The sequence below is a fragment of the Syngnathoides biaculeatus genome, chromosome 9, assembly GCF_019802595.1.
Source record: "Syngnathoides biaculeatus isolate LvHL_M chromosome 9, ASM1980259v1, whole genome shotgun sequence".
In the NCBI taxonomy this organism is placed as follows: Eukaryota; Metazoa; Chordata; class Actinopteri; order Syngnathiformes; family Syngnathidae; genus Syngnathoides; species Syngnathoides biaculeatus.
In genome coordinates, this window is record NC_084648.1 from 17,118,091 (window position 1) to 17,142,985 (window position 24,895).

At 42.5% G+C, this 24,895-nt stretch overlaps 2 protein-coding genes across 2 annotated transcripts in view; one reads left to right on the forward strand and one right to left on the reverse strand.

The window, feature by feature from the left end:
- Positions 1-24,895, forward strand: part of sorbs2a (sorbin and SH3 domain containing 2a) — a 76,280-nt gene that overhangs the window by 4,198 nt on the left and 47,187 nt on the right. Inside the window, exons 2-3 of the mRNA XM_061828902.1 lie at positions 11,527-11,659; positions 18,425-18,757. The gene's annotated coding sequence lies outside the window, so the exon portion shown is untranslated. The remainder of the gene's footprint in view (positions 1-11,526; positions 11,660-18,424; positions 18,758-24,895) is intronic.
- Positions 1,168-10,260, reverse strand: tlr3 (toll-like receptor 3). The gene is made up of 5 exons (XM_061828903.1): positions 9,889-10,260; positions 8,251-8,670; positions 6,511-6,705; positions 3,148-5,003; positions 1,168-3,024 (listed from the first exon to the last, which is right to left on the reverse strand). Exons 1-5 carry the CDS (start codon positions 9,898-9,900, stop codon positions 2,787-2,789), a joined length of 2,721 nt encoding a protein of 906 aa, XP_061684887.1. The 5' UTR covers positions 9,901-10,260; the 3' UTR covers positions 1,168-2,786.

Here is a 24,895-nt window from a genome sequence, read left to right on the forward strand (position 1 = left end):
CTGGCTGGTGGCCATTAGGGAACCCCAAGACACGGAATCAAGGAATATTCAAGGGAGCTCTTAATTTCTGGTTTTCACATATTTCACGTGTGCTTACTGTGTCGATCATTATTATTATTTATTCTCTCGAGATTAATTAACGCGCCTGGTAATTTGCTGTCCATAATCGGTAACTTTTCTCTGTAACAACGTTAAAACCACCTGTGCAAAGTGTAAGGTACCACTATCACCTGAGTGCTGATTCTGGTGTTTCGCAACCGAAGTACAATTCACAACATTTTAGTGCAGAGTATGGCTTCCCCCTCCTTCTTCTGTTAATTACTCCTCGTTCTAGTTTAGTGACAACAATACCTGTCAGAGGCCTTGCTTATTTTCTGCCAAAGAGCGAAGGATGATTGAGCTGAAGAGCGGCTCTGCATTGTGGACGGACTGTGTCGAACAGCGCTAGCTGCCCGGATGCAACTCGAAGCTAGCTGGTGCAGCGCAAGTTAGCATAGCGCCGAGCATTTCCACGGTCGTTCCCAAACAGTAAGGGAGGCTGGGAGAATGGATGATTGTTAGACATGAAGATAATTTATTTTAATTAGCTGGTTTTAAAAATAAGTCAATCAATGGTGGCAACTCCTCCAGCATCGTGGTCAGACGTGGCAAGACATTTTCACTTAGACTATAGAGCTCGTCCACGTGACGTCACCATTTTCACGGTTCCATATTGCCGGCCAAACAGAGTTTCTTGACATTCTGGGAGACATTGAACGGGAGGAGAATATTTACGATAACAAAGACCTGTTGTGCTCTTGGTTGTCACAACAAACGAGACAGATATTCAAAGAGATCATCCTATGGAATACTAACTGAAAAGACCAGAAAATATCGATGGATTTTGGCAATTAAATGTGATGGATGGTGCCCAAACCAAAATACACACATGCCTGTGTAGCGATCGCTTCATTTCAGGTAGGAATTATTCTTCTCGATTCCAAATTAACAAAAAGTATTTATAATGCCAAGTTGGTTCATTTGAGAACAATGTGGGTAAAAAAAATGTCTGTCGCAGAGGTTTTCGGAGGTTAAGTGTGGGCGCAATCGCTTCCGTGTACGTTCCATGGAGACGACACCGTCCTCTTTTTTCTTTTTTTTTTTCCAATCATAGATAATGAATGCGAGTTTGTGTAATACCAGCGGTCATTTATTGAAATATTGGTATTTGTATTGAATACTTGCTGAAAAGATCGGTGGATTCTGGCAAAGGTTCAGGTGTGGCCGAACACACTTCCGCATTCACAAGCCGTCAAAACCGTCACTAGGACTGGGACTTAGTCCTGATTGAGAACAGATCCAGCAACAAAGTATTCGTGTGCGTCCAGACTTTTCTATGCTTTCAAAGTTTTCCGTGTCAATCTCGACCACTTACTCACCAGATCCATGTGTAGATCCAGTTGTCCAAGACAAACGGAAGGGAATTTACAGTCCAATTTCTTATGGGCGAAAACATCGACTTTGGTATTAAATACAAGTCGTCTATACTGAGTTTTTCTAATTTTTCCACGTACCGTCGTCTATTTTCACCTTCTAAATGTGTGACAGTATTAGACAAGACTCCGGGCGTCGTGCGACAAGACATATTTCTGTGCCATCTCCAACCGACTGGATTGAGCAATGCTTAGCTTGACCGGCAATATGGCGACGTAAACAAAAGTCACGGAGGTGCACGAGCTCTATATACACAACTGACTAGTTGCCAGTCCAGGGTGTTCCCCACGTCTCTCACCACAAATCAGCTAGGATGGGCTCCAGCTCTCCCGTGATCCTAACGAGGACCAGCAGAATATAAATTGGATGAATGCACAACACAATGTTTGCAATTCATTTGCAACGAGTTCAGGTTGTACCCCGCTTCTCCCGCTAAAAGTCATTTGGGATAGGGTCACTTAACCCCAAATCTAATGTGGACAAGTAAGATGTATTGTATGTATGTATTTTATTATGTATTACTCGGGTTAAATGCACAGGTTGTAGGATGCAGTAAATGTAAATAGCCACTAGATGTCACCAAGAGTTTTAAATGAGGATTCAATAGTTTGTCAGCAAAATGGTAGGAATATTCTTAACAATGGATAAAAAGCATAATTTCATTTTCCATTAGATCACAACACTCAAACTGAAATAAATACATTGATTACTATCTCACAAAAAAGTAAACCTGCAATTAATACAGCTATTTAAACATTTTTGTCTCAAATTACAAGATGCTGTAAACATTTTCCTGGACAAAACATTAGCAATATCCATCCATCCATCTATCCATTTTCTTCACCACTTATCCTCACCAGCGCTGCGGGAGTGCCAGAGCCTATCCCAGCTGTCAACGGGCAGAAGGCGGGGTACACCCTGAACTGGTTGCCGGCCAATCGCAGGGCACATGGAGACAAACAGCCGTACTCACAATCAGACCTAGGGGCAATTTAGAGTGTCCAATGAATGTTGCGTGTTTTTGGGATGTGGGAGGAAACCGGAGTGCCCGGATGAAACCCACGGAGGCACGGGGAGAACATGCAAACTCCATACAGGTGGGGCCGGGATTAAACCCTGGACCTCAGAACTGTGAGGCCAAACGCTTTACAGCTCTGTCACTGTGCCGCCCACATTTGGAACACGTCAACGAAAAATTTGTCTTGTTTATTGTACTATTTTTTTTTTTTTGGTTTTGTTTTGTTTTCAACTCATAGGTTTGCCTGTACTACTCAAGCTAGAATAAAATAATTCCAATTTACGCCACCGGTCGCTCAAGGCAGTGGCGGGAATCGATTGCTCATCCCGAGAGCGATGAGGAGCTTCTGGCGGAAGGCGGCCACTCGCTCCCTCTGGACGGGCCAGTGAAGGACGCAGCGTTGTCTCAGCATGCCGCGGCGGAGGAAGAGCGAGTGTGATAGTTTGTAGTCATGTACATCCTGAAGGAAGACCAAAATCACCGAGTCCCTGTTGGCCTCGATCACCTGATGCAATGCATGATGGGCCTTGAATCTGCATAGAGCGAAACAAAAGTTCGATGAAAAAATATTTTTTGGGAGAATACCAGCAATCTTATTTTAGCCGTTGCGACTTTTCTGGGATTGATGAAAACATTGACAATTTTTTACAATTTACCGGCTGCACCATGAATCGCTGAGGAGGCTTTCGGTGACGACGAAAAGAATTTTCCTGGAGTTCCTCATGTTTTCCGTGATGGACTCCAGCTGGGACATTCCCGGGGTCGAATCGCGGTCTTCCAGGCAAAACCTGCATGCGTCACCTTCAAGGGGCATCAGGGCTCTCTCCACCCAGCTGGTGTCCACTTCGGCGTGGATGATGTAAGCGTCATATTCAAATTGCCGGACCTCTTCCATTCTGGTATCACTGAAGCCCAAAGTCCGGTTGACCAGGACGTTCCAGTAGAACTGGATCCTCCAACCGTGGAAGCGCAGTAGAAGTGCCGTCACGGTCAGCAACCCAACAAGGGTACTGCTGAGGACGTAGAGTGCCTGGAATGGCGCCATGTCCCTGCAGGAGAGGGTGTTGAAATCTGAAATGGAGCGGTTGAAATAAGCCAATGGCGTGTTGCATATGTACTGTCCCCTCAAGCCGGGAATACTGGTGGTGTTGGTGGTGTTCAACCACGTCACAAACCACAAGATGCTCTCACACGTGCAGTCGAAGGGATTCCTATCCATGAAAAGAGAGCTCAGGTTGGTCAGAGGAGTCAGGAACACCTCGGGCCGCACAGCCGTGATGAGGTTCCTCTGGAGGTGTAAGACCTTCAGGGAGGTCAGGCTGTCGAACACAGAGTCCTTCAGGTTGTTGAGCAGATTGTTGCTAAGGCTGAGGTCATGTAGGTTACGCAGCTCGGTCAACGCCTCCGCAGGGATCTCATCCAACCCATTGTTGTCCATCTGCAGGCTTGTCAATTTCTCCAAACCCTTCAGGTAGAGCACCGGCCCTCCCAGATTGGCATCCTTCCACAACCGTGCTAGGTTATTGTGTTGCAGGTTGAGGACCTTGAGGTTGAAGAGTCCGGTTAACAAGCTGCCTCTCAAATTGGCAATGTTATTGTTGCTAAGGTCCAAGTAGGCGAGGTTGGACAAGGGCTCGAATGGAGAAGGATCCAAGTTCAGAGACATGGCTGTGAGACTTTTGCACAATGTCAAGACCTTGAGAAGGGGAACACCAACAAATGACATTGAACTGAGGTTGATCGTCTGCCGATTGAAGGAGAGGTGAAGCTCCTGGAGTTGATCCAAACCTTGGAATTCTGGCCCGTACAGAGTCTGCTTGATGTAATTGAAATCCAGAAGAAGATGGGTGAGGTTACCCAAATGGGAGAAGGCGCCATGTTGAATCTGCACTATGGCCGTCGCCGTCAGGTTGAGCTTCAGTAGCAGTGACCCACCCAGCGAGATCAGCGTCTTGTTGGAGATGTTTTTCAGCGACGTGTAACTGCTCCAGCTGAGGTCCAGGTCTTTTAGACTTTTCAAGCCTGTGAAAGTGTGCTCCGTTATCACCCGCACCGAAGTCCTCTGCAGACACAAAGTCTCCAGGGCAACCAACGGCTGGAAGGAGAAGTCATCAATGATTGGAGTGGCTGAGGTATGACTTTTTACTAGCGCTTTCCTCAAATCCAGCCTCTTCAAACTGTCAAGACCTTGAAAGGTCTTCTTGGTTAAGTGCTTGATGTTGTTATCTGACAAAACGAGTGCATTCAGTTTGCTGAGCCACTGGAATGAACCCTCTTCGATTTTACCCAAGCCGTTTTCGGAAAGATCCAGGAAGGTTAAGTTACTTTGCTGTAAATCTTTGAAAGTGACATTGGTGAGCGTGACCAGCTTCATTCTTTGCAGGGACAAAGTCTGGATAGACGTTCCTGACAGAGCAGAGCAGAGTTTTGAGATACCAGTCGTTCCCATGTTGCTCCCGTCCATGATCAACGTACGTAATTGGGAAATGGGCTGGAAGGAACCACGCTGCACCTGTGGGAAAACATAGAAACGGATGCCGTGTGAACCACTAAACTGGTATTGTATATGACCCGCACATCCTATTGGGTGCTACAACACCCAGTCAGTCTTGGGCCCGAGGGCAAACTACAATGGAAAAAGTGTTCAGCCACTAAGAAGAAGAGTCAAAGACAACATAAGTCGATGCCAAATGAATGTTTTGAATAAAAGTTTGTATTATGAAGGAAGAGGAAAAAAAATCCAGAACCACTTGACCCAATGTCAAAAATTATTAGGTCCTGAGCTTAACCCTCTGTTAACCAAGCAGGGTTCCAGGTTATCTGAAATTGTACAACACCGGTCAATAACGGAAAATGCCAAGTCGGTAATCAAGCTGTCAATAAGCCACATTGGAGGGTTTCCCAGCGTGAACCGTCTGTTCAAGGTCATGCCACAGCATCTCAATAGGATTCAGGTTTGGACTTTGACTTGGCCACTCCAAAGTCGTGTTTTTTTTTTCCCTTCTTCAGCCATTCAGAGCTGGACATGCTGGTGTCTTTTGGATCATTGTCCTGCTACAAAAACTAAGTTCATTTTTTGTTTTTTGGTAGACAGCAGAATTCATGGTTCCATTTATCGCAGCAAGTCTTCCAGGTCCTGAAGCAACAAAACAGCCCCAGACCTTTATACTACAACCACCATATTTTACTTTTGGTATGATGTTCTTTTTCGGAAATGTGTGCTGTTTTTATGCCAGACGTAATGGGACACCTTTTTGAAAAAGTTCAACTTTTGTCTCAGTAGACCGCAGAGTACCTTCCCAAAGATCTTGGATCAGCAAGATGTCATCTGGCAAAATTGAAACGAGCCTTAATATTATTTTCGCTCAACGGTGGTTTTGGTCTTGGAACTGCCGTCCAAGCCATATTTGCCCACTCTCTTTCTTCTAGTGGAGTCATGAACCTTAACTGAGGCAAGTGAGGCCTGCAGTTCTTTGGGTGTTTTTGTGTGGTCTTTTGTGACCTCTTGGATGAGTCATCCCTGTGCTCTTTCTTGGGTTGATGTTGGTCAGCTGTGATTTACATTAAAGACAGACTCAACCCTGGACTGGTCTCCAGTATGTCACAGATGCATGGAAATTGAGCTTATGCGAGCTGTACTGAAGAAACTCTGTGAAACGTCTGTTATCTGAACATCTTATTACGTTCAAGTTTCCAACACCAGAGGGCAGGAGTACTTCATGGACCGGTTTGCAGCCAATTACTAAGCAACATGACCCCTCAATGTCTAAATTAAGTTTTATAACCAACATAGTATAAATGACTCCATCTGACTCATGTGATGGAAAATTCATCCCAGCCGCTCCTGTTCCACTGTTGTCCTGTTGGTGGCAGTAATACATACTGTATTAAAAAGTCGCTGTCAAGCAGCACACCACAACAGGCACCCCCATTTCTGGCTGTACTGCCCCACGGGGCCCCAAAGCAAGAGACACTGTAATTGCATAAAAGTGAAAACACATTCTGTAGTTGCTCCTTACCGTCTTGATGGTGACGGATTCCAGGTTGAGGACTTGCAAAGACGTTGAATGGCTAAAGAGAGCAAAGTCGTCCTTGGCCAAAGTCGTGAATGTGTTGAATCCCAGCCAGAGCTCAACCAGGTTGGGCATCTGAGGCTTGGACCCCAGTTTGGCTGAGTCCAGATTGTTCTTGGACACATCCAAGAATTTCAGATTCTACAAGGCAGAGGTTGAGAGTCACATGACTGGACTTTAGTCATCAGACTTGCTATAGGTAGCTATTTTTAGCACCTGGGACTTGCTAGGTTAAAGTTATGATGGACTTGACTTTGAGTGGTTTTCACGAGGCTCAACCTGACTTAGACAATACATCAGTGGTACCCCAAACCCACCCCATTGGTGATTAGAATCGGATCGGGAAAGCCCGTCATAAAAACAGATTGTCTTTTTCAGAAATTGCCAGTTTAATGCTAACAGTCAATGGGAAAACCCCAATGAGAGGCTAGCAAGGATTAGCATTAGATCACAGAAGGATTTACCTTCAAATAGCAAATATCGAGACAAATTCCATAGCAACACATACAGAAAGGGAATATGTTCTTCCTAATCTGTTAAAAAAAAAAAATACTGATTTATGCTTTATTGCCATGTTAATATATTCTTTTTTTAGATTACTGCAGGCATGTAGCTAACTGCATAAATCGAGCCACACTACCCCGAAAAGGCCGAGGTGCACACAGCAGGAATGACAAAATCATTTCCTCCCCTGACTGTCTGGCATGAAATCAGACAAATATTAAAAATGTATTTATATTCACTAATTGCTCATTTTTAATCAGACATTTTGTTTATTAATTTTATGTATCGAATTGGAACTCGGTATCGGCAGATACTTAAAATGAAAGACTTGGACTTGGGTGCAAAAAAAAAAAAGTGATTCAGAAATCCCGAGTTATTAATTTGGTTCTTTTATGCAATCTATCCCAAAAACAGATACTGAGTGCAATGTGGCTAATGCATGAATACATATTGTGACATTGTAAGATTGGGCCTCTTGACATGCTTGTAGACGCTTGACTTGCTTATTGGGATGTGATTTCCATTATTTTTTTGCCACAATAACTTGGGTCTTGCTTGAAACTTGACATTTAAGCCTTGGACTTGAGACTTACTTTTGATTTGCACATACACAACTCATAAAGATTTCGGGATAATGAGTTTCAGGGTGATTTTTCAAGATGAACCTAAAATGGAATGTAACCTTCAAATGTAAACTTAGTTTCACCATTTCTGAACCTTTGAAAGCATACCATACAGTTCAAGGTATTATTATTTTTTTGCTAAACATACTATTTTATGAAGACCAAAATTCACAACAGATGGTTTGATCTAGAATACATTTCAAAGTGCCACTTCGATAGCCTTCTGTGACTCTTCCAGTCTCTCTATAAATTTGCCTGTCAAGGTTATTTTATATTTTAGTTCCATCCAGATATTTCACCCAAAAGCCGAATATCCGAAACCTTTTGTGAGTAATGGATGTTTTCAATGAACAACATCGTATGACTTGGTAGTTATCTCAAGTAATGACTTGAATTAGTGGGACTTCGACTTGGCGTTCACATTTTTTCAGTTGTTTGGGGACTTGCTTGAAATGTGAGTCTTAAAATTTGAGATTCGCTTGTACCCTTCCACATAGTGTATGTTCTTTAGGGTTACAAACTCGAGTCACCATATGGTGGTCCGAAAGGAATTTAGTACCTGCAGCCCTGCGAAGACTTCCCCTTTCAGTTTCAGTCTGTTGCTCGCCAAGCGGAACCCGGTCAGGCTGCCGCAAGCGCTCACATCCTCCTCATGGATGATGTGCACTTCATTGTGTTCCACGTTGAGAGTCTGCAGCAGGGGCAGCGCCCGGCACACCCCGCCGTCCAGGCTGGTGATGCTGTTGAAGCCGACGTCCAGGTCCAGAAGACCTACGTATGGGGCGAGGGACTCGGGCGGAATCTGGCTGAGTCGGTTGTGGGACAGATCCAAGCTGGTGATGTTTCCGGGGAGGTCGGGCGGCACGGCATCCAGGCTCAGGCGGCTGCAGTCGGCTCTGCTGCCTCGGATGCGACAAGACGTCTTTTTCTCGGAAGCCGCGATGGTGAAAAACATTATGAAGAGGTACAGAAGGAATGCCTGTAGGGATGACATGGAAAAAATTTTCGAATGTCAACATTCGAAATCAATGATCAATGTCCCCTAAAACTGTCTACTGCTGTATTATCCAAAAAGTTTGAAAGACATCGAGGTTAGCCAAATTGTTCAGGGGAAAAATGTCAGTAAGCTGTTTCTTTTTCCATCTTTAAATCACTCCTTCTAAAACTTACACCGAGTACCACCCAAAAATATGAATTAGCTCTCCAGGTACCCCCATCAAAAACAAACATAAAACACAGTAGTGAATTAAGGCTACGTGTTTATTAAAAAAAACGAGATTTTAGTCCTAAAAAGTACATTTTATATTATTGTATGCCCCTGTGACAGTATGCACAGCTTGAACACGAAGATAGGAATAAAGGAAAATCAAAAGGTCCACTTAAATAATCCATCCATCCATTTTCTTAGCCGCTTATCCTCACAAGGTTTGCAGGGAGTGGACACCCTGGATTGGTTGCCAGCCAATTGCGCAGGGCATAACGAGACCACCAGCCGCACTCACAATCACACCTAGGGGCAATTTAGAGTGTCCAATTAATGTTGCATGTTTTTGGAATATGGGAGGGGAAAACCCACGCAGGCGTGGGGAGAACATGTAAACTCCACATAGGCGGGTCTGGGATTGAACCCGGGACCTCAGAACTGTGAGGCCAATGCTTTACCAGCAGATCCACTGTGCCGCCACTTAAATAATCGTTATTAGAATGGATTGCGCTTAAATTTTAAATTGGACCAGCGGTTTCTTTTTGTATTTTTGTTTTTTTTTTTTTTTGGATGCATGTCACCAGTGATGTCGGAAGGGGGGACAACAACCATAGAACAGGAAATGGAATTGACCAAAAGGAAAGTGTCGTCCAGTTTCTGTTATGGCTCGTGTGGAATTTCCGTCACGCCATCACCAGTGTCGTTAATACGGATCAACCACAGCGGGAAAAAAAAAAGTTGAAGAAGCCAAGATGATGGGGCCAAATTTTTTATTTTTAATAATTGTAATCCAAGACACAATGAAGGTGAAATAGTGAAAGAAAACAATGGAAACAAATACGCAATGTAATAGGAGACAGGAGCCAATGTGAAATGGTTTCAATAAGGTTAGCGTAGAATTAAAGCCCTTGTGTGTTATGAAGTATCGCTTCCATTATTTCATGCAATCCAACAATACGACATATCTTTTAGTCCTTTCCTCCAAATTCTTACCAGGTTTCTCATGTCTCTGCAGGCTATGATGTCCAGACGGAGAAGTCGTATTTCCTCAACTGTGCATAAATTTCAATCATTCGACTTTGTCGGGGGGGGGACAAACACGGACATGACATTTTTAAGTCCACTTTCACTTCTTCTTTGGGAGGCACACACACAAAACACGTACTGGGCTTCTTCAAACTGGCAAGTGAAAACTCGTTTGTTGATCCTCCATTTTGACTCCGTCAGAAACACATTTACGAAGACATAATTCCGGTCAAACGGCAGTTAGACTACTGCAGCTTCTCGACTGGGCGGTGCTTTGACACACTTTGCCCTTGACACGCTCACACTTTTGTGCGTGGGTGGAGAGTCGATCAAAACTGGTTTGATGCACTCATGCACGCGTGAATGAATGAGTAGGGGAAAACCCATACGATAGGCGTGGGTGGAGTTGAACCATTTTTATTACGTGTGTATGTGCCCTTTAGTGAAGTTGTATTGCGGTCGCCATTCATAGAAAATGAGGCATGTGGATCATAAACATTTGGTGTATGTGTGTGTGTATGACGTATGAAGTATAAGGGGGGTTTATGATTTAACCCCCCCCCCCTGTCATGATCAAGTCAATATATTAACTCTACCATGACTGGGGAAGTTTACAAAGTCAAAAAGACTAATTAAAAAATGACAAACAAGAATATTCATCCATCCATTTACTTTGCCACTTATCCTCATGAGGGTCGTGGGGAGTGCTGCAGCCTATCCCTCCTGTTAACGGGCAGGAGGTGGGGTACACCCTGAATTGGTTGGCAGCCAATCGCAGGTCACATGGAGACAAACGACCAATCGCATTCGCAATCACACCTAGGGGCAATTTAGAGTGTCCAATTAATGTTAGCTGAGCCACCGTGCCTCACGTTAAAGTATTTTAAAAAATAATCAAATACAATGTTGAGAAAATATACAGTATGATATTCTTATATTATATTCTTGCCCTGAAGTGAGATTGTGCGTGAAAATAGTTGGGGTTTTTTTCATCGTGCCCTGCCATTGGCTGGCAACTGGGATAGGCTCTAGCCCTCCCGTGACCCTTGTGAGGATAACCGGCTCGGATAATGGCTGGATGGATGATTTAAACTGGTGAATTTGTTTGGAAAATCTGGCTGGGGTTGCTTAAAAAAAAGACCACTAGAGGTCAGCACAAATCCACAAGTCATCTGTCACCTTTTATCAGAATCTGCTTTATTTGGCCAAGTGTGTAAAAAAAAAAAAAAAAAACACACCCAAGGAATCCTATCAATTTCAATTATCAATTTATCCTTCTTCCCCGCGTATGAATACAGCACAACAGTGCTAGGACAGAAGGCAACTCAATGGTTTCCCCCACTGCTACGTGGCCAGGGGCTTTGCCCAATGACTCGACGGCTATAAACCTGTCAAAAGCAAACACGACAATGTGGTCAATAAATAATACTGAAGTACACCCAAACGACAAACTAATCGGAGCTTCAGAACATTTGGATTTTGGTTTCTATTTGATTCAAAACTCATATGAATGAGGGATTTGGCGAACACTTGAACGCATCAGAGGAGGGATTAATTTGCCATTTGTGTGTGTCTGTGTGCGTCTTTTTGTGTGTGTATCTCCAGGAAAAGTGTATTGAGCCACACCCTGAACTGGTCGCCAGTCAGTCAGAGAGCACATATCGACACCATCACTGGGCTGACCGTACCAAATTCAGGCGTGTGTACCACGACACCTTCGGTAACCTTGTTTTCATAGGTCCGTAGTTCTAATTGCCCCATTTGGGATGTGAGAATTATTATGCACGTGGAAAATGAATGTGAAAATAATCCATCCATTTTCATTAATTCCATCCATCCATTTTCTTTGCTGCTTATCCACACACCCTGAACTGGTTGCCAGCTAATCGCAGAGCACATAGAGATAGACAAGAGTCGCACTCAAAATCACACTTAAGGGCAATTTAGAGTCTCCAATGAATGCACGTTTTTGGGATGTGGGAGGAAACCCACGTAGGCATGGGGGGGGGGGGTGCAGTGGATGTTTTTGTTTCAACAAACAACGTAAAAAGACCTGAACTTCCTTCGTAGTTGATGTCTTCCTGGCTGAGCAGGCAGAAGTTCTCGCGGGTCACCATCTAAATTATGCTTCCTAAAAAGGAACAGGGAAGATTCGGGGTCAAATTCATCATCCTTTAAAAATCCCGCAAAGACACAAGAATGATGTAAGACGACCGTGTCCTTAAAGCAGTCTGCTAACTCGTTCACCCCAAACGTCCACATATATTTGGACTGTACCGACGCTTCCTGCGCCGGAGTTTTTAATCTCCTTCTGCTGCCCCCATTCCCCCTTAGTTAAATGGATTATCTGACCCATTTCTAGATTACAGAAGCCTAAAATCTACCAATAGGATTTGCAGCTTTACCTGGGCAAAATCAGGGAAAGAATTCCAAAGATTTGTTTTGATAAACACTTTTCACCCTCTAGCAGATGATTTTAGCCACGACGCACAATTCAATGCACTGGCTGCAAGACTTAGCTAAGTTAGCATCTATCGGATTTCTTCCACAAGTGTTGTTAGTTTTCCTGCACCTTATTATACTTTTATTTTTAAAATAAAGTCACAAAGAAGCGTACCAAAGAGTAAAAGTCTCAAAACCTATCAGAAAACACGGGGAAAGCTGCCTCGCTGCTGTTTTGCTTATACAGTATTGTTGTTTTTGTAATTACAGATTTGGTCAAACAACGTGAAGATAAATGTTCAATAAAATGCATTGTTCACTCAAGACATAAAACTGATAAAAGATAATAATAATAATAAATGTATTAATGGTGAAATATCCATCCATTATCCTCACAAGGTTCGCAGCAGTCTATCCTCGGACAGGATGCGGAGTAAATCCTGGACTGGTTGCCAGACAATTGCAGGGCACAAAGAGACAACTTTGAGGCAGACGCGCTAACCAGTTGCTTCAAATAAACAATGAATACTAATATACTCGAACACAATGACAAAACAATAAAATAAAAATGATTTTTGAAAATACTTATACTAATAGAATATCAAATATCTTCACATTTTAGCATTTTTGTGTGTGATTTCGCCACAGAAGGTTGCCAGTGAGGAAAAGTGGGACGCGTTAGCATCACAGTTCTGAGGACCGGGGTTCAAATCCCACCCCCCCCTCCGTGTGTGGCGTTAGCACGTTCTCGCCGTGCCTGCGTGGGTTCTCTCTGGGTACTCTGGTTTCCTTGCACATCCCAAGAACGTACGTGGTAGGTTAATTGGAGACTAAATTGTCCATAGGTGTGATTTTGAGTGCAAAGAGTGCAAAATTGTTGTGTGTCTCTATGTGCTCTGCGATTGGCTGGCAACCAGTTCGGTGTGTAACCCTGCCTCCTGCTCCCGTGACCCTTGTGAGGATAGGCAGCTCAAAAATTGGATGGATGGATGGATGGATGGAAAAAAATAATTTTTGGGGGGGGTTTTATCATGACTTTAGGGAAAATATGTACTATTCCTAAATGTATTTTTCATTTTGTTAGCCTAATTGTAGTAATTTTTTTTTTAAAATATATTTTAAGAAAACAACGAAAAATTCAACCACCAGTCCAGTTGGCTCGATTCAATGTTTGCCAATGCCTTCCGTCAAAGGCCCAAAACAACATCTACTGTACTGTATCAGTCTTCTTGGCAGCGGATTCAAGAGATGCCAGTCTTGGCCTCAAAGTGTAATCATCATATTAATAATATAATATGGCGCTATCTATCGCCAGTTGTGCTTTGGCAGATGTGAAGAGGTGCATTGCGTAACACAGCAGCTTCCCCGTTTCATGCCCTCATAAGGAGAAGTAAGAGAGGTGCAGAACAATCTTGGCTACGCAAGTGAGATGAAGTGCCAAAAAAGAAGCACGTCAGGAAGTACATCAATTAATGAGGAAGCGGATGACAAATTAAAATATTATATATACAATTTACACACAGGAAATCACGGGAATTGCGACTGTAACGCCGCAGTCACATGTTGCAAGGCAGAATTCGTTTGAATTAAAGCTACCCATTTACCAGGTTGATGGGCAAAGTTCGCTAGACTCGATTATAACTGCCCACTCATCACTAGGCGGACTTCGGAGGGGGGCTCAAGGATAACTACCCATTTTCTTGTCGCTAGGTAGATTTAGTCTCCATTACAGTTTCCACTTATCACTGGGCAGAATTCAAAGGGCATAAAAATGTGTGCCCAACCACTAGCCCGAATTTGTAGGATACAATACCAGGCATTCAAAAGAGTGCAGCAAGTTATAATCGAGCCTTACGAATTCTAATTAGTTACAAGCAAGCGTGCAGTTATAACTAAGTCCAATGAATTCTGCCCAGCGACAAGCACCAATTAAGTGAGCCGAACTAACCTTCCAAAACAATTAGCGAAACATGCTAAACCAAAAAGTTGATAAGGCAGCAGAACAGGTTGCAGTTCAGTGTTCCGAAAAGCAACTACCTGTAATTTCTGAAATCAGTTCGCCATTACAAAATGAACTAGTTAACTAGTTATTTTTTTCTCAATATGTTGACGGCCCATTTCACCTTAAAATGCTGGCATTTCATTTTTCCCGTTGTTGCTACCTATTCATTCCACACTAAGAGCCAGCTGCAGCTTTCACCCTACAATCTAAAAAAAAAAAAAAAAAAACGTGAAGAAAGCATGTTTTTCCTTAATGTGTTGACAAAAACACGTGCCAATACGACAGGAATGATGCAGGAAGGACATTAATAATGTTGCACTCTGACAGGCTATATCAACAAAATATTTGATTTGATCAATTCTTACATTAAAAAACTAAATAAATTCCGTATCATGACAGTGTGATCGTACAGTCGTAACTAAAGCATTCCGATATTTATCCTAGTAGGCAATTTTTAGTTATTTACTGTATTACATATGAACCACGCATTCTCACGAGGGCTGCATTGGGTCTGCTATCAACGGCGGCCGTGACCGCGCTGAATCATTTGCCAAATCCAGCGTTTATCTGCAGACATGAACCCTCGCATACAGGCATAGTGTGTTCAGATGCTTTTTCTTGCCAACAAAAAAACGGCACCCTTGAGTAAAAATGAATCTTTGTACAAAAAAACGCTCTTTGACGCCAGAATGAGCGCGTTCTAAATTGCCTTCACCGTGCAGAACTGAAGTGAGTGCAGTGCTCACTTGCACAAAATATGAACGAATTTGTGAACTTTCGTTTATTGAACCTATTCAGGTATAGCGCTGTTGCTGGCGCGCTACACGATTATCAAGGCTTGTGTTATAGAAAATATACTTTAAGGGTCCTTCAGAGATTATAATAGTATATTGAGACACATCTACAGATTCTCTAAAAAGATGCATACACAATTAATAATTAAGCCCTACAAATTCTGCCAAGCAACAAGTTATAATAGAGGTCAATGAATTCTGACTAGCAAGACATAATGAAAAAAGTTTGATGAATTTTAGCTAGGAAGAAGTGCCAGGGCAGTTCTAATTGAGCTTTGCAAATTATGCCAAACAGGAAGTTAGAATTGAGCCGGATGAATTATCCCAAGCTACAAATTATGATTTACCCCATCAAATTCCACCTAACTAGTAACAAGCCACCGTTTATTATAATTAAGCCATATAAATCTAAAAACAACATATTACTATGATTATTATTATTAACAATACTCAATAAAAGACGGAGACACGATAGAATCGTCGCAGGGTCGAGGCATCCAACCCGCTCTTAAGACGTTAAAGCTCGCTAATAAATAGCGCTGATATGACGTCACCGCCAGACGATAACTTCACGTACTCATAGCGCATTCTGGACCATCGTGCCGCCTTCAAACACTGACCAGACTGCTGAACTTCACCGTATCAGCCGTTCCAAATGCGGATCCCGCTGATAAAAACGACACTTGTGCGCCGGGCTGCTGGTTTCACTTTTATGGACGGCGTATGTGCGTGCGAAAGGAACCGAGAGGCCTTTAATATGAGCTTCATTGAATGACGTTATAGCTGCGGTCGTAGTTATATTTTAATATTATCACTCTCCTATAAAGAGTGGTCAACCACTGTGATAAAACAAAAATCAAGCAAAACTACTCACCTGTCTGATGAAACATTTGTCGTCTTTTTTATGCTAGATTGTATCCATTACTTTATTTCATCACGTTAGCATCTGCTGGGTAAAATTAATGTATGCAATTGATATTTAAAGAGTAGCCAGAACTTTACCTGTGCCACATCCATCCATCCATTATCCAAGCCGCTTATCCTCACAGTGGTGACGGGAGAGCCAGAGCCTATCCCGGATCGCTTCGGGCAAAAGGCAGGCTACACCCTGAACTGGTCGCCAGTCAGTCGCAGGGTAGATGTATCGACACCATCACTGAGCGGTAATCGATCACACGCTGCCCGCACCAAAGTTAGGCGTGTGTGCCACTACACCAGGGGTGTCAAACTCATTTCTATCGCGGGCCACGTTGTAGTTACGGTTTTTGTCAGAGGGCCGCGATGACTGAAAGCGTGAAAATCTTTAATTGACCCATCATATTTACACGTGAAATTTCTCAACTAGTTTTGGAATCCGAAGTCAAGGGTCATGGGTTTTTTTCAACTACTGTTGTTGTTTGGCAACACAAAAATGCTTGCAATATCTCAACGTCATCGTTTATGATTGGACAATTTGAAATTTTGGTCCAGATTTGACAAAAATCATGGAAGTTGATCCACATGATTTGCCTTTGCGGGCCACATAAAATCCTGTGGTGGGCTGCATCTGGCCCCCGGGCCTTGAGTTTGACACCTGTCACAGTAAATTCAATTTCATCGCTTGTTTCCTCTGCAGTCACTAATAATATATTGAAAAAATAATAAAAATAAAAGAATAACACAATTGTCAAGTTAACCAAATGCTGATTCTTATGCTGACATAGAATTTAGCTTTTACAAATACGATGTCTGCTTTGAGGAAGCGTGTGCAAAAATGGGTCGTGTCACTCGCGTTCAAGGTAATTACAACCACTTCTTGATTTTTTTTAATGCGGAAAAGGCACCCCGTGAATAATTGGGGTGGAGTTCCAAGTAGGTTTTAAGCATAGGAGAGACCACAAAGGTGACTGATGCATTAAACATTCTGTCCATTTATGTCACAATGTATAGCTGACAAAAGCCCTCTACAGCATGTGATAACAGTCAAATTGACTCAAGGGCTGACAAGAGCCGGCGATAAAAGACCAAACGTATGCACACGCACACTTGTGCACTAAGACATCCAAGGCCTTAGACAGAAGAGGTCTCATTGACACAAAGGTCGTCCATCCATCCATTTTGTTTGCCGCTTATCCTCACAAGGCTCGCGGGAGCCTATCCCGGCCGGCTGTCAATGGGCAGGAGGCGGGGTACATCCTGAACTAGTTGCCAGCCAATCGCAGGGCTCATCCAGACAAACAGCCGCACTCACGATCACACCTATGGGCAGTTTAGACTGTCCAATTAATGTTGTGTGTTTTTGGGATGTGGGAAGAAACCGCAGTGCCCGCAGGAAACCCACGTAGGCACGGGGCGAACATGCAAACACCCCACAGGGAGGATCAAACCCGGGACCTCAGAACTTTGAGGCCAAAGCTGCCCAGCAGATCCACCGTGCCGCGGACACAAAGGTCAACTTTCATTCATTTCCCGTACCGCTTATCCTCACTCGGGTTTCAGGTGTGTTGCAGCCTATACCGGTAGGAAGATAACAACATGGTGTGTTAGCTAACAAATCACTGGATCAGGTCTTAGCTTTTTAGCCTACAGTGGTGTTTACCAGTGGTACAGCCGGAAAATTTCCGTTGACTTTATTTCTGGGTTGCTCCACCCGTGCTGTTTATGTTCGTCGGGTTACCGCTAGCCCAAAATGGTTGCCGTATCGCACAGTGCACTGCAAAAGCGGTGTTATATGATGGGATGTGGTGGCCATTTTGGGATGGTGGTAACTGTGGTGAATATAAACGAGGCTCTTTAGTCAGAAAGTGAAAGAAAGCATGTTAAGATGTAAGAAAGGAAAGGGGACTGAAATTAAGGGAATGATGTTGAATACGCTCTCATAGGGAAATTGTAGAATATGGTGTTGAAAAATGCTGAATTTTGAGGTGAAAATTGTGAATAATATGGGATTTATTTGAAATGACAATAGTTTAGAACAATGGTGGACGTTGCCCTGTTGCCTCCACACAGTTTTTTTTTTTTCCCACATCTCTCTTGGTGTTAGCAAAAAGTTGCAAACAGGCTAACTGTTCCCGGTTGCTATGGTTTCTGCGCACGTTGCGCTTAGGCTCTTGATAGATGGACACAGAAGCCATTTGGCGCAATATTGGTCAATACACAAAAACACACGGTACATTGGGATGGGGGACGGCTGACATGAGCGAAGTTCCGAGCCCGCGGTGTTCGTAAAAGGACGTGCTTTCTCGCCTCGCCCTCCTCCCGCGAGGGTGCTTGTGTATGTCGCCAGGGAGAGATAGAGAGCAGGCGGGAGAAGAGTGGAAGCCCGAGGGCGAGCGAGGGAGCCACGGGCGGGAGCATCACACAATAGCGCCGCATTGCTATTCAACCGCCCGGTGACCACGATACCCCCTCCCTCCCCTTCGAGAGGTGGGAGTTGTCTGCCTCCGAGAGTGAATCCACCAGGCAGGCTGCAAATCAGCAGGTGGACGGCTGGTTGCCTCACCCGCTCCTCGCTGGTGTCCTGTGTCGGTGAATGTTAAAGTGAAGACTTTTTTTTTTTTTTTTTGGTGTGACATGGAGGACGCCGACAAGCTAGCCGGGACGAGGCTGCTTTGCTAAGGTATGCACCTTACCGGGCACCTCACCTTTCGTCAGCTGTTTTTTTTTTTTTTTCACCTCCAACCACCATTCAAGCAAATTAATATCGTTTCAGTTTATTTGGGTTTCTTATTGTCCTTTAGTATTCGCCTCAGTAACCGTTGCATGTCCGCCCTGGACACCGGGACAGACGAGCACCGGCAAGGCGGCCGCAGAAGTCGCCCGTGTTGTCTTCACTGTGCGTTTAATTGAGCCGCTCTTTACCCCCATAGAAGAATGGATATATATTTTGAGAAAAATATCTATCTATCTATCTAATCAATCATCTCCGTGTGTGTATGTGTATATATATATATATATATATATATATATATATATATGTGTGTCTTTTTTTTCTGTTCCGTAAGCACTGTAAGGATTAAGACGTGGAGTGATACCGTAAACAAAACCCTTCTAATGGTAACATTGACTGGTTTAATCCGTTAGTGTCGCATAATCGCTGTGGTCATCTAGCTGCATACCGTAACATGGATCCGTGCATTCTGGAAAAGGGGAATGATTCACATGTTCAACATGTGTATACTGGATACAGTGCCGTGAAATGCATTGCCTCCTTCTCATGTACTTTCACGTTTTCCACACTTTTAAGATTAACAAGCAAATGTCAATATCAGAAAAATATTATCCAAGTGAATTTTCACTTCTCCAACAGGAGGTATTTTTGGGTCACTCTTCCTTGCAGAATTGTTTGAATTCAGAAAAATGGAGGCTTTCCAAACATGAACGGCGTTTTTAACGGTCAGGCCACTGCATTCCAATTTGATTCAAGTCTGGACTTTGACTACCTACGTTTTGCTTTTCAAACCATTCAGAAGTTGTCTTGCGAGTGTGTTTTGGATTGTGATCCTGCTGCAGAACCCAAGTGGGCTTCAGTTCCAAGTTCACAAACTGATGGGTGAACATTATCATTCAGAAATTTTTGTCAAAAAGCAGAATTCATGGTTCTCTGAATCGTGGTGTGTCCAGGTCCTGAACGAGCATACCAAGACCATCATGTTTTACTGTTGCTAGGAGGTTCTTTTTCTGAAATGCTGTGCTACATTTACAGAACGTCAGATTTAACACACCAAAAAGATCAACTTTCATCTCTTCTCTCCTTATAATATTTTCCCCAAAGTCTTGGGAATCATCCAGATGTTTTTTTTTTTTTTCCTCAAAAGTAAGATAAGTCTTTTGATTCTTTATGTTCAACAATAATTTTTACCTTGGAATTAACAGATTTTGAAATAAAAGCTTTTATATGGCGCCGCCCCTCATCGACCATTTACATACGCTTACAAAAAAGTCGAATTGCATAATTTTTGGTTTTAGCATAGCTGAAAAGATACCGTGTCATGCAATTTAAAATGTAACACTTTCTTCACTTCATTGCTGTATTGTTATTGCTAAACAGAATTTCCTGTCAAAGTGACCCTGAATGCATGTAATCTCACCCAATTCCCGAAATATTACTTTTTCAAATTGTTATTCTACACACTGTATTTACTGTACATCGTCTTTTTAAGTGTTCTTCCAAAGTCCCAAGCATCAGTTTAGAGAAGAGATACTGTATGAAGTTATTTAGGTAAAATGTGTATTCTCCCAAACATTGTGGTTTCAGTAGATATACAGTAGTTATCATAAGGCTAATGGTACTTAGTACATATATGAGTCATTGCAGGTGAGTGAGTCATTTTTTTTTCTTTATTAATGGCAATATAGTGGACGTTACAACATCTTTTAATTAGCCTAACGGTAGGTAGGATGAATTCGATTTGTGTGTTTGTGGTATTGGCACACAGGCCATAATATGTAACTATTGTTTTTATGCTTTTTTGTTTTTTGAATGCTTAGACCTAATACTGTATCTTAGTGCCAATTATTTTTGTAGACCAAGCTTCGCCTCCTGAGACCCCATTTTGAGAAAGAAAGTATGTTAAACACCCCATTGTGCTAAATATTGTAGTAATCTACCACACAATGCAACTTGACTATTTACACTCTATCTAACAAGCATTCAAAACTGCTGAGAAGATTGGGGATACCCCCCCTCCCCTTTCCCACCCCCTGGGACTTGCACACTACCTGAACTAGGACAAGAGCAGACCAAATCCTCTCAGACCCTCCACATCCTGGCCAACAACTCTTCCAACTCTTTCCCTTGGGTAGGCGCTACCGAGCAAAGCGAACCAAAACTAGCAGGCCTTCCTCCCGCAATTAACTTCTTAAACACCTAACGCAAGTGCAAGACCTGCAAGGTTCTGCCCCCCAAAAAATTCTTGAGTTTGTTGTAACATTCCGCTGGGCTAATTATTATTATATATCGTACATTATTCGTCCACTCACTGTATTAGTTTCACCACGCTGCACCATCTGCACATCTGTTGTTACCCAATACTAGCCTCTCGCACCTGAGTAGCATCTGCTCCGATTGCAGAACGGACTGAGGAATATCTGCAACATTTGCACAATTGACATTGTCCTAGATTACTGCCAGTCACTAGTCACTTTACACTGCCAGACATGAATTTTCCATTTATACGTGGAATTCCGTCTTTTTAAATTGCATTGATTTAAAAAAAAAAAAAAAAAAAAAATCTCAATTTTTCTGCAATATTCCGACCGTAACCCGTGCCAGAAACCACACTCGTTCATTCATTTTCCGGTCCGACATTTGGAAGCGAGGTGGAACATTAGGTACACGTCAGTTGATTGGTCGAATATGTTCCTTCTGACAAATGAAAACGCTTGATGTATACGAGGCGGATCATGGGGCCATTTGCAAATGAACAAGATGGCGGTGCTCAAGAGGAAAGACGCCTCTTGAGTGAAAGAAATTATTTCAAAAATAAGTTCCGATGAGATTGGATGGAACGAGAAATCGTCGATACAGTTGGAACGAAGGAAGTTTTGCCACTCTGTTAAGCGACTTCATTCTCAAAATCGACCGACCTGGTAAAGCATTCTGTACATAATGTCAGGATACTGTTGACTATGGATCAGGAGGTTTGAAGGCATTGGAAGTTCACGCGGAACGACAAAAACACGTCAAACATTATCGAAGCAACGAAAACGAACTTTTCCATAGCTAGTACATTCGGATGTCAACCCAAGGCCAGAAACCAACGCCAGTTGCAGACAGTGACAGTTCAAAAGCAATTACTTGTAAAAATGTCCATTATTCACTGATAACGAAACATAATGTTAATAATTGTTTAATTCAAGCGTTGCAATCATTTACAAAAACAAGAAATGAAAAGTTTTTGAATGGATACGATATACACGCTATGAAAGCACGCTTGCATGCCATGATGCAACTCTGAATTCAATTTAGTTTCACTTCTAGTCGTTTACTTAATTGAATTTGTAATTTTTGGGGGTAAAAGTATGCACCGAAATAATGAAAAATCATATTGTGGACATTTTGAAAGCACAATAGCATTTGTTTATAGATGTACTAGATGTATTTCATTCATAATACAATTTATAAAACTTGCACGTTAAAATTGGTGATCATCCTTTGATCGTACTTGCGGCCGGCTATTTTTCAGTTTTTTTTTCATTCAGTAAAATCACGTCTGAACTGCGTACATTCCTCGAAGTCTTGACGCCCTTTGCACAATGGTCATTGGCAGATTACAAGTAGCCCTTATTGTTCCGTAACTGTTAGCGCAATGTCTTTGTCTCAAGTGTCTGTTGTCGTCATGTACGTCGTACTAGAGCAGCTTCCAACTACTGGAGACTAATTCCTTGTATGTTTCTGACATACTTAGTGAATAAAGTTGATTCTGATTCCGGTTGACGCTCCTGGTTTGAATTGTTCATGAAGTTTTGACTTGGCTGTGTAAAATACTTCATTTCCTATGATATTTTGACCCCCCTGTCATCAATTGAAAATGACTGGTCTAACTGGTATGAAGAGATGTTGGTAAAACAAGAAGGCTTATCCGTCAGAGCCATCTGAATGGTGGTGGTGGTGGTGGGAGGTGACGATCCGGGACACTGGGAACAATGTAACACTATCACTCCAGGAATGCCATCCCACTCCCATTGTGGCTTACCTGGTCTGTGTGCTCCACTGCAAAGTATCATTGATGTAGTATTTAATGTAGTGCAATTGTTTTATATCATTTGGGCCAGCGTTTATGCTAGTTAAATGACTCAAATGCAGTTTTTATGCATTGTAGCCATAAAATGTCTTGCTTGTAACATTTGTCAGTTTGTTTTGGTTGAGTGTGTTTGTGTGTGTCATAATGTTGCCATCATCAAGCATTTATGGGAAATTACGTTTTAGTACTCTTTCGTGCAAAAGTTGCAGAATACAAGCCGTGAACAGAAGACATGGCATTTAGCCGCCTTTGCATCCAGTCACAAAACTTCAATAAAATGAGTAGACTGGGCCAGGCAAATAACATGAACACAACATTGTGGCTGGACCAGATGTCCAAGTCTACTGGAACGTGAATTATAGACACATAACATGAGATAATTTTTAATCCTGTGCTGGGAACTCTGTTTTACAGGATGCAGGAAGAAAAAACACCCTTAAGACAAAAGTTGCCTTTAAAACTCAACACTCAAGGACACTCCCAAGACCTGGTCACTATAAAAATTAAATACTCAAAAGACATGCCTCATTGCTTTTTTTAGATTTTTATTTTTGTTTGAAGGACAGACACTAGGGGAAAAAAGATGGAATCTTTGGAAGAGGCAGTTGTTGTAATTTCACTATTATTGTTGCTTTTTTTTTTTTTTTTTTGCATGCATTGCTTGGAGGATATGAATTTTGTTTCTTTTACGTTAGGCACATTGTTGGGCAGCTAAGCCATCCTTGGGAAGATTGTGTATTCAGTTCGTGGCAGATGGCTTTTTCTTTTAATCCTCAGATTTCTGTGTTTGTGATGACATATCTCAGATAGTATAATGCAGGCACAGTTATGTCATTCCCCATTATTCCTCTATTTTTATGCATTATGCATGCATGCAAGTGAGCCAGCATGAGAATTTAAACAGTAGTCACTAAATCGATAAAATACAGTACTAAAAGATACAGCAAAATCTTAGAGGAGATGATAGTCTTAATCAGGAATGTCATCTCCTATCATAGTGGATTGGGCGAAAAGAATTTACATTTGAACAAAAACAATAGTTATACTCTAGCTTTAAACTCACTTTATAATCTAAACTTTCAAAGACACTCGTCTTAAAAACGGCGCACTAAGTCGCTTAGTCACCTACAAAACTCAACATTCAAAGACACTCCAAGACGCATATAATATAGCAGGAGAGCTCCCATTTGAGCAAATATGATACGCTGAAAAGTATGTATTCGATTCACTTTGGTCCATAAACATTACTGGTGGGTATGGCTTGAAAATCATGTGGCATCTAATCCTTTTGCTCAGCTAGCTGTCAATGTTAAGTCGTTAATGGGGTACTTTGGCCCCCTTTCTATGTTTTATTGGTCCCCTGTTAGCTGTGGAGGTTACATCATTAGCGGCCATCGCTTGTCAGCTTTTCGCCATTCCTCCGTGATCCTTGGCACGTGACTGAGAGATCCATGAAACCGCAGCTGTTCTGGTCGTCACGTCCTGGCCGTTGCTGCCTAAGCACCGCCAGAATCCCTTGGCCAAGTGTGTCTATGTCGATTTGATACCTCTACGTTTCCGCTTTGTCGCCAACACACTTGTCGAGCTACCAGTTGTTTTGTTTTTTTACTTTTTTTTTTTTTTTTTTAGCACTGTACACCTGTGGTGACATGACTAATTTGGATATTAAGGCTTAGTTGATGTCATTGCTTTGTCCCATCTGATAAGGCTGTAGTTACATTTGCATCGCATCTTAGCACTACAACTGACTGGAATAACTGGTAACTATTCCATTCTCTCAGTTCGTGCTTAACAACAACTAATAAAACCTCAATGATATAAAGAAAAAAATGCCAGGTGCGGGACTTTTCCAGCTATACATGCCATAATTCCCGGCCTACAGAGCGCACCTGGTTACATTTCTCACCGAATACATTTGTAAAGGAAAATACCATTTGGCTGTGTAAAAGCCGCAAGTGCTCACATTGAAACCACAATGAAACAGGAGATATTTACAAAGAAAAACGGTACAC

Excerpts from the sequence above, each read along its gene's own strand:
- tlr3 (XM_061828903.1), bottom strand. Across the intron at positions 6,706-8,250 it reads AAGTCTTCGCAGGGCTGCAG|AATCTGAAATTCTTGGATGT; the intron begins GTACTAAATTCC and ends TCTGCCTTGTAG. Across the intron at positions 5,004-6,510 it reads AATCCGTCACCATCAAGACG|GTGCAGCGTGGTTCCTTCCA; the intron begins GTAAGGAGCAAC and ends GTTTTCCCACAG.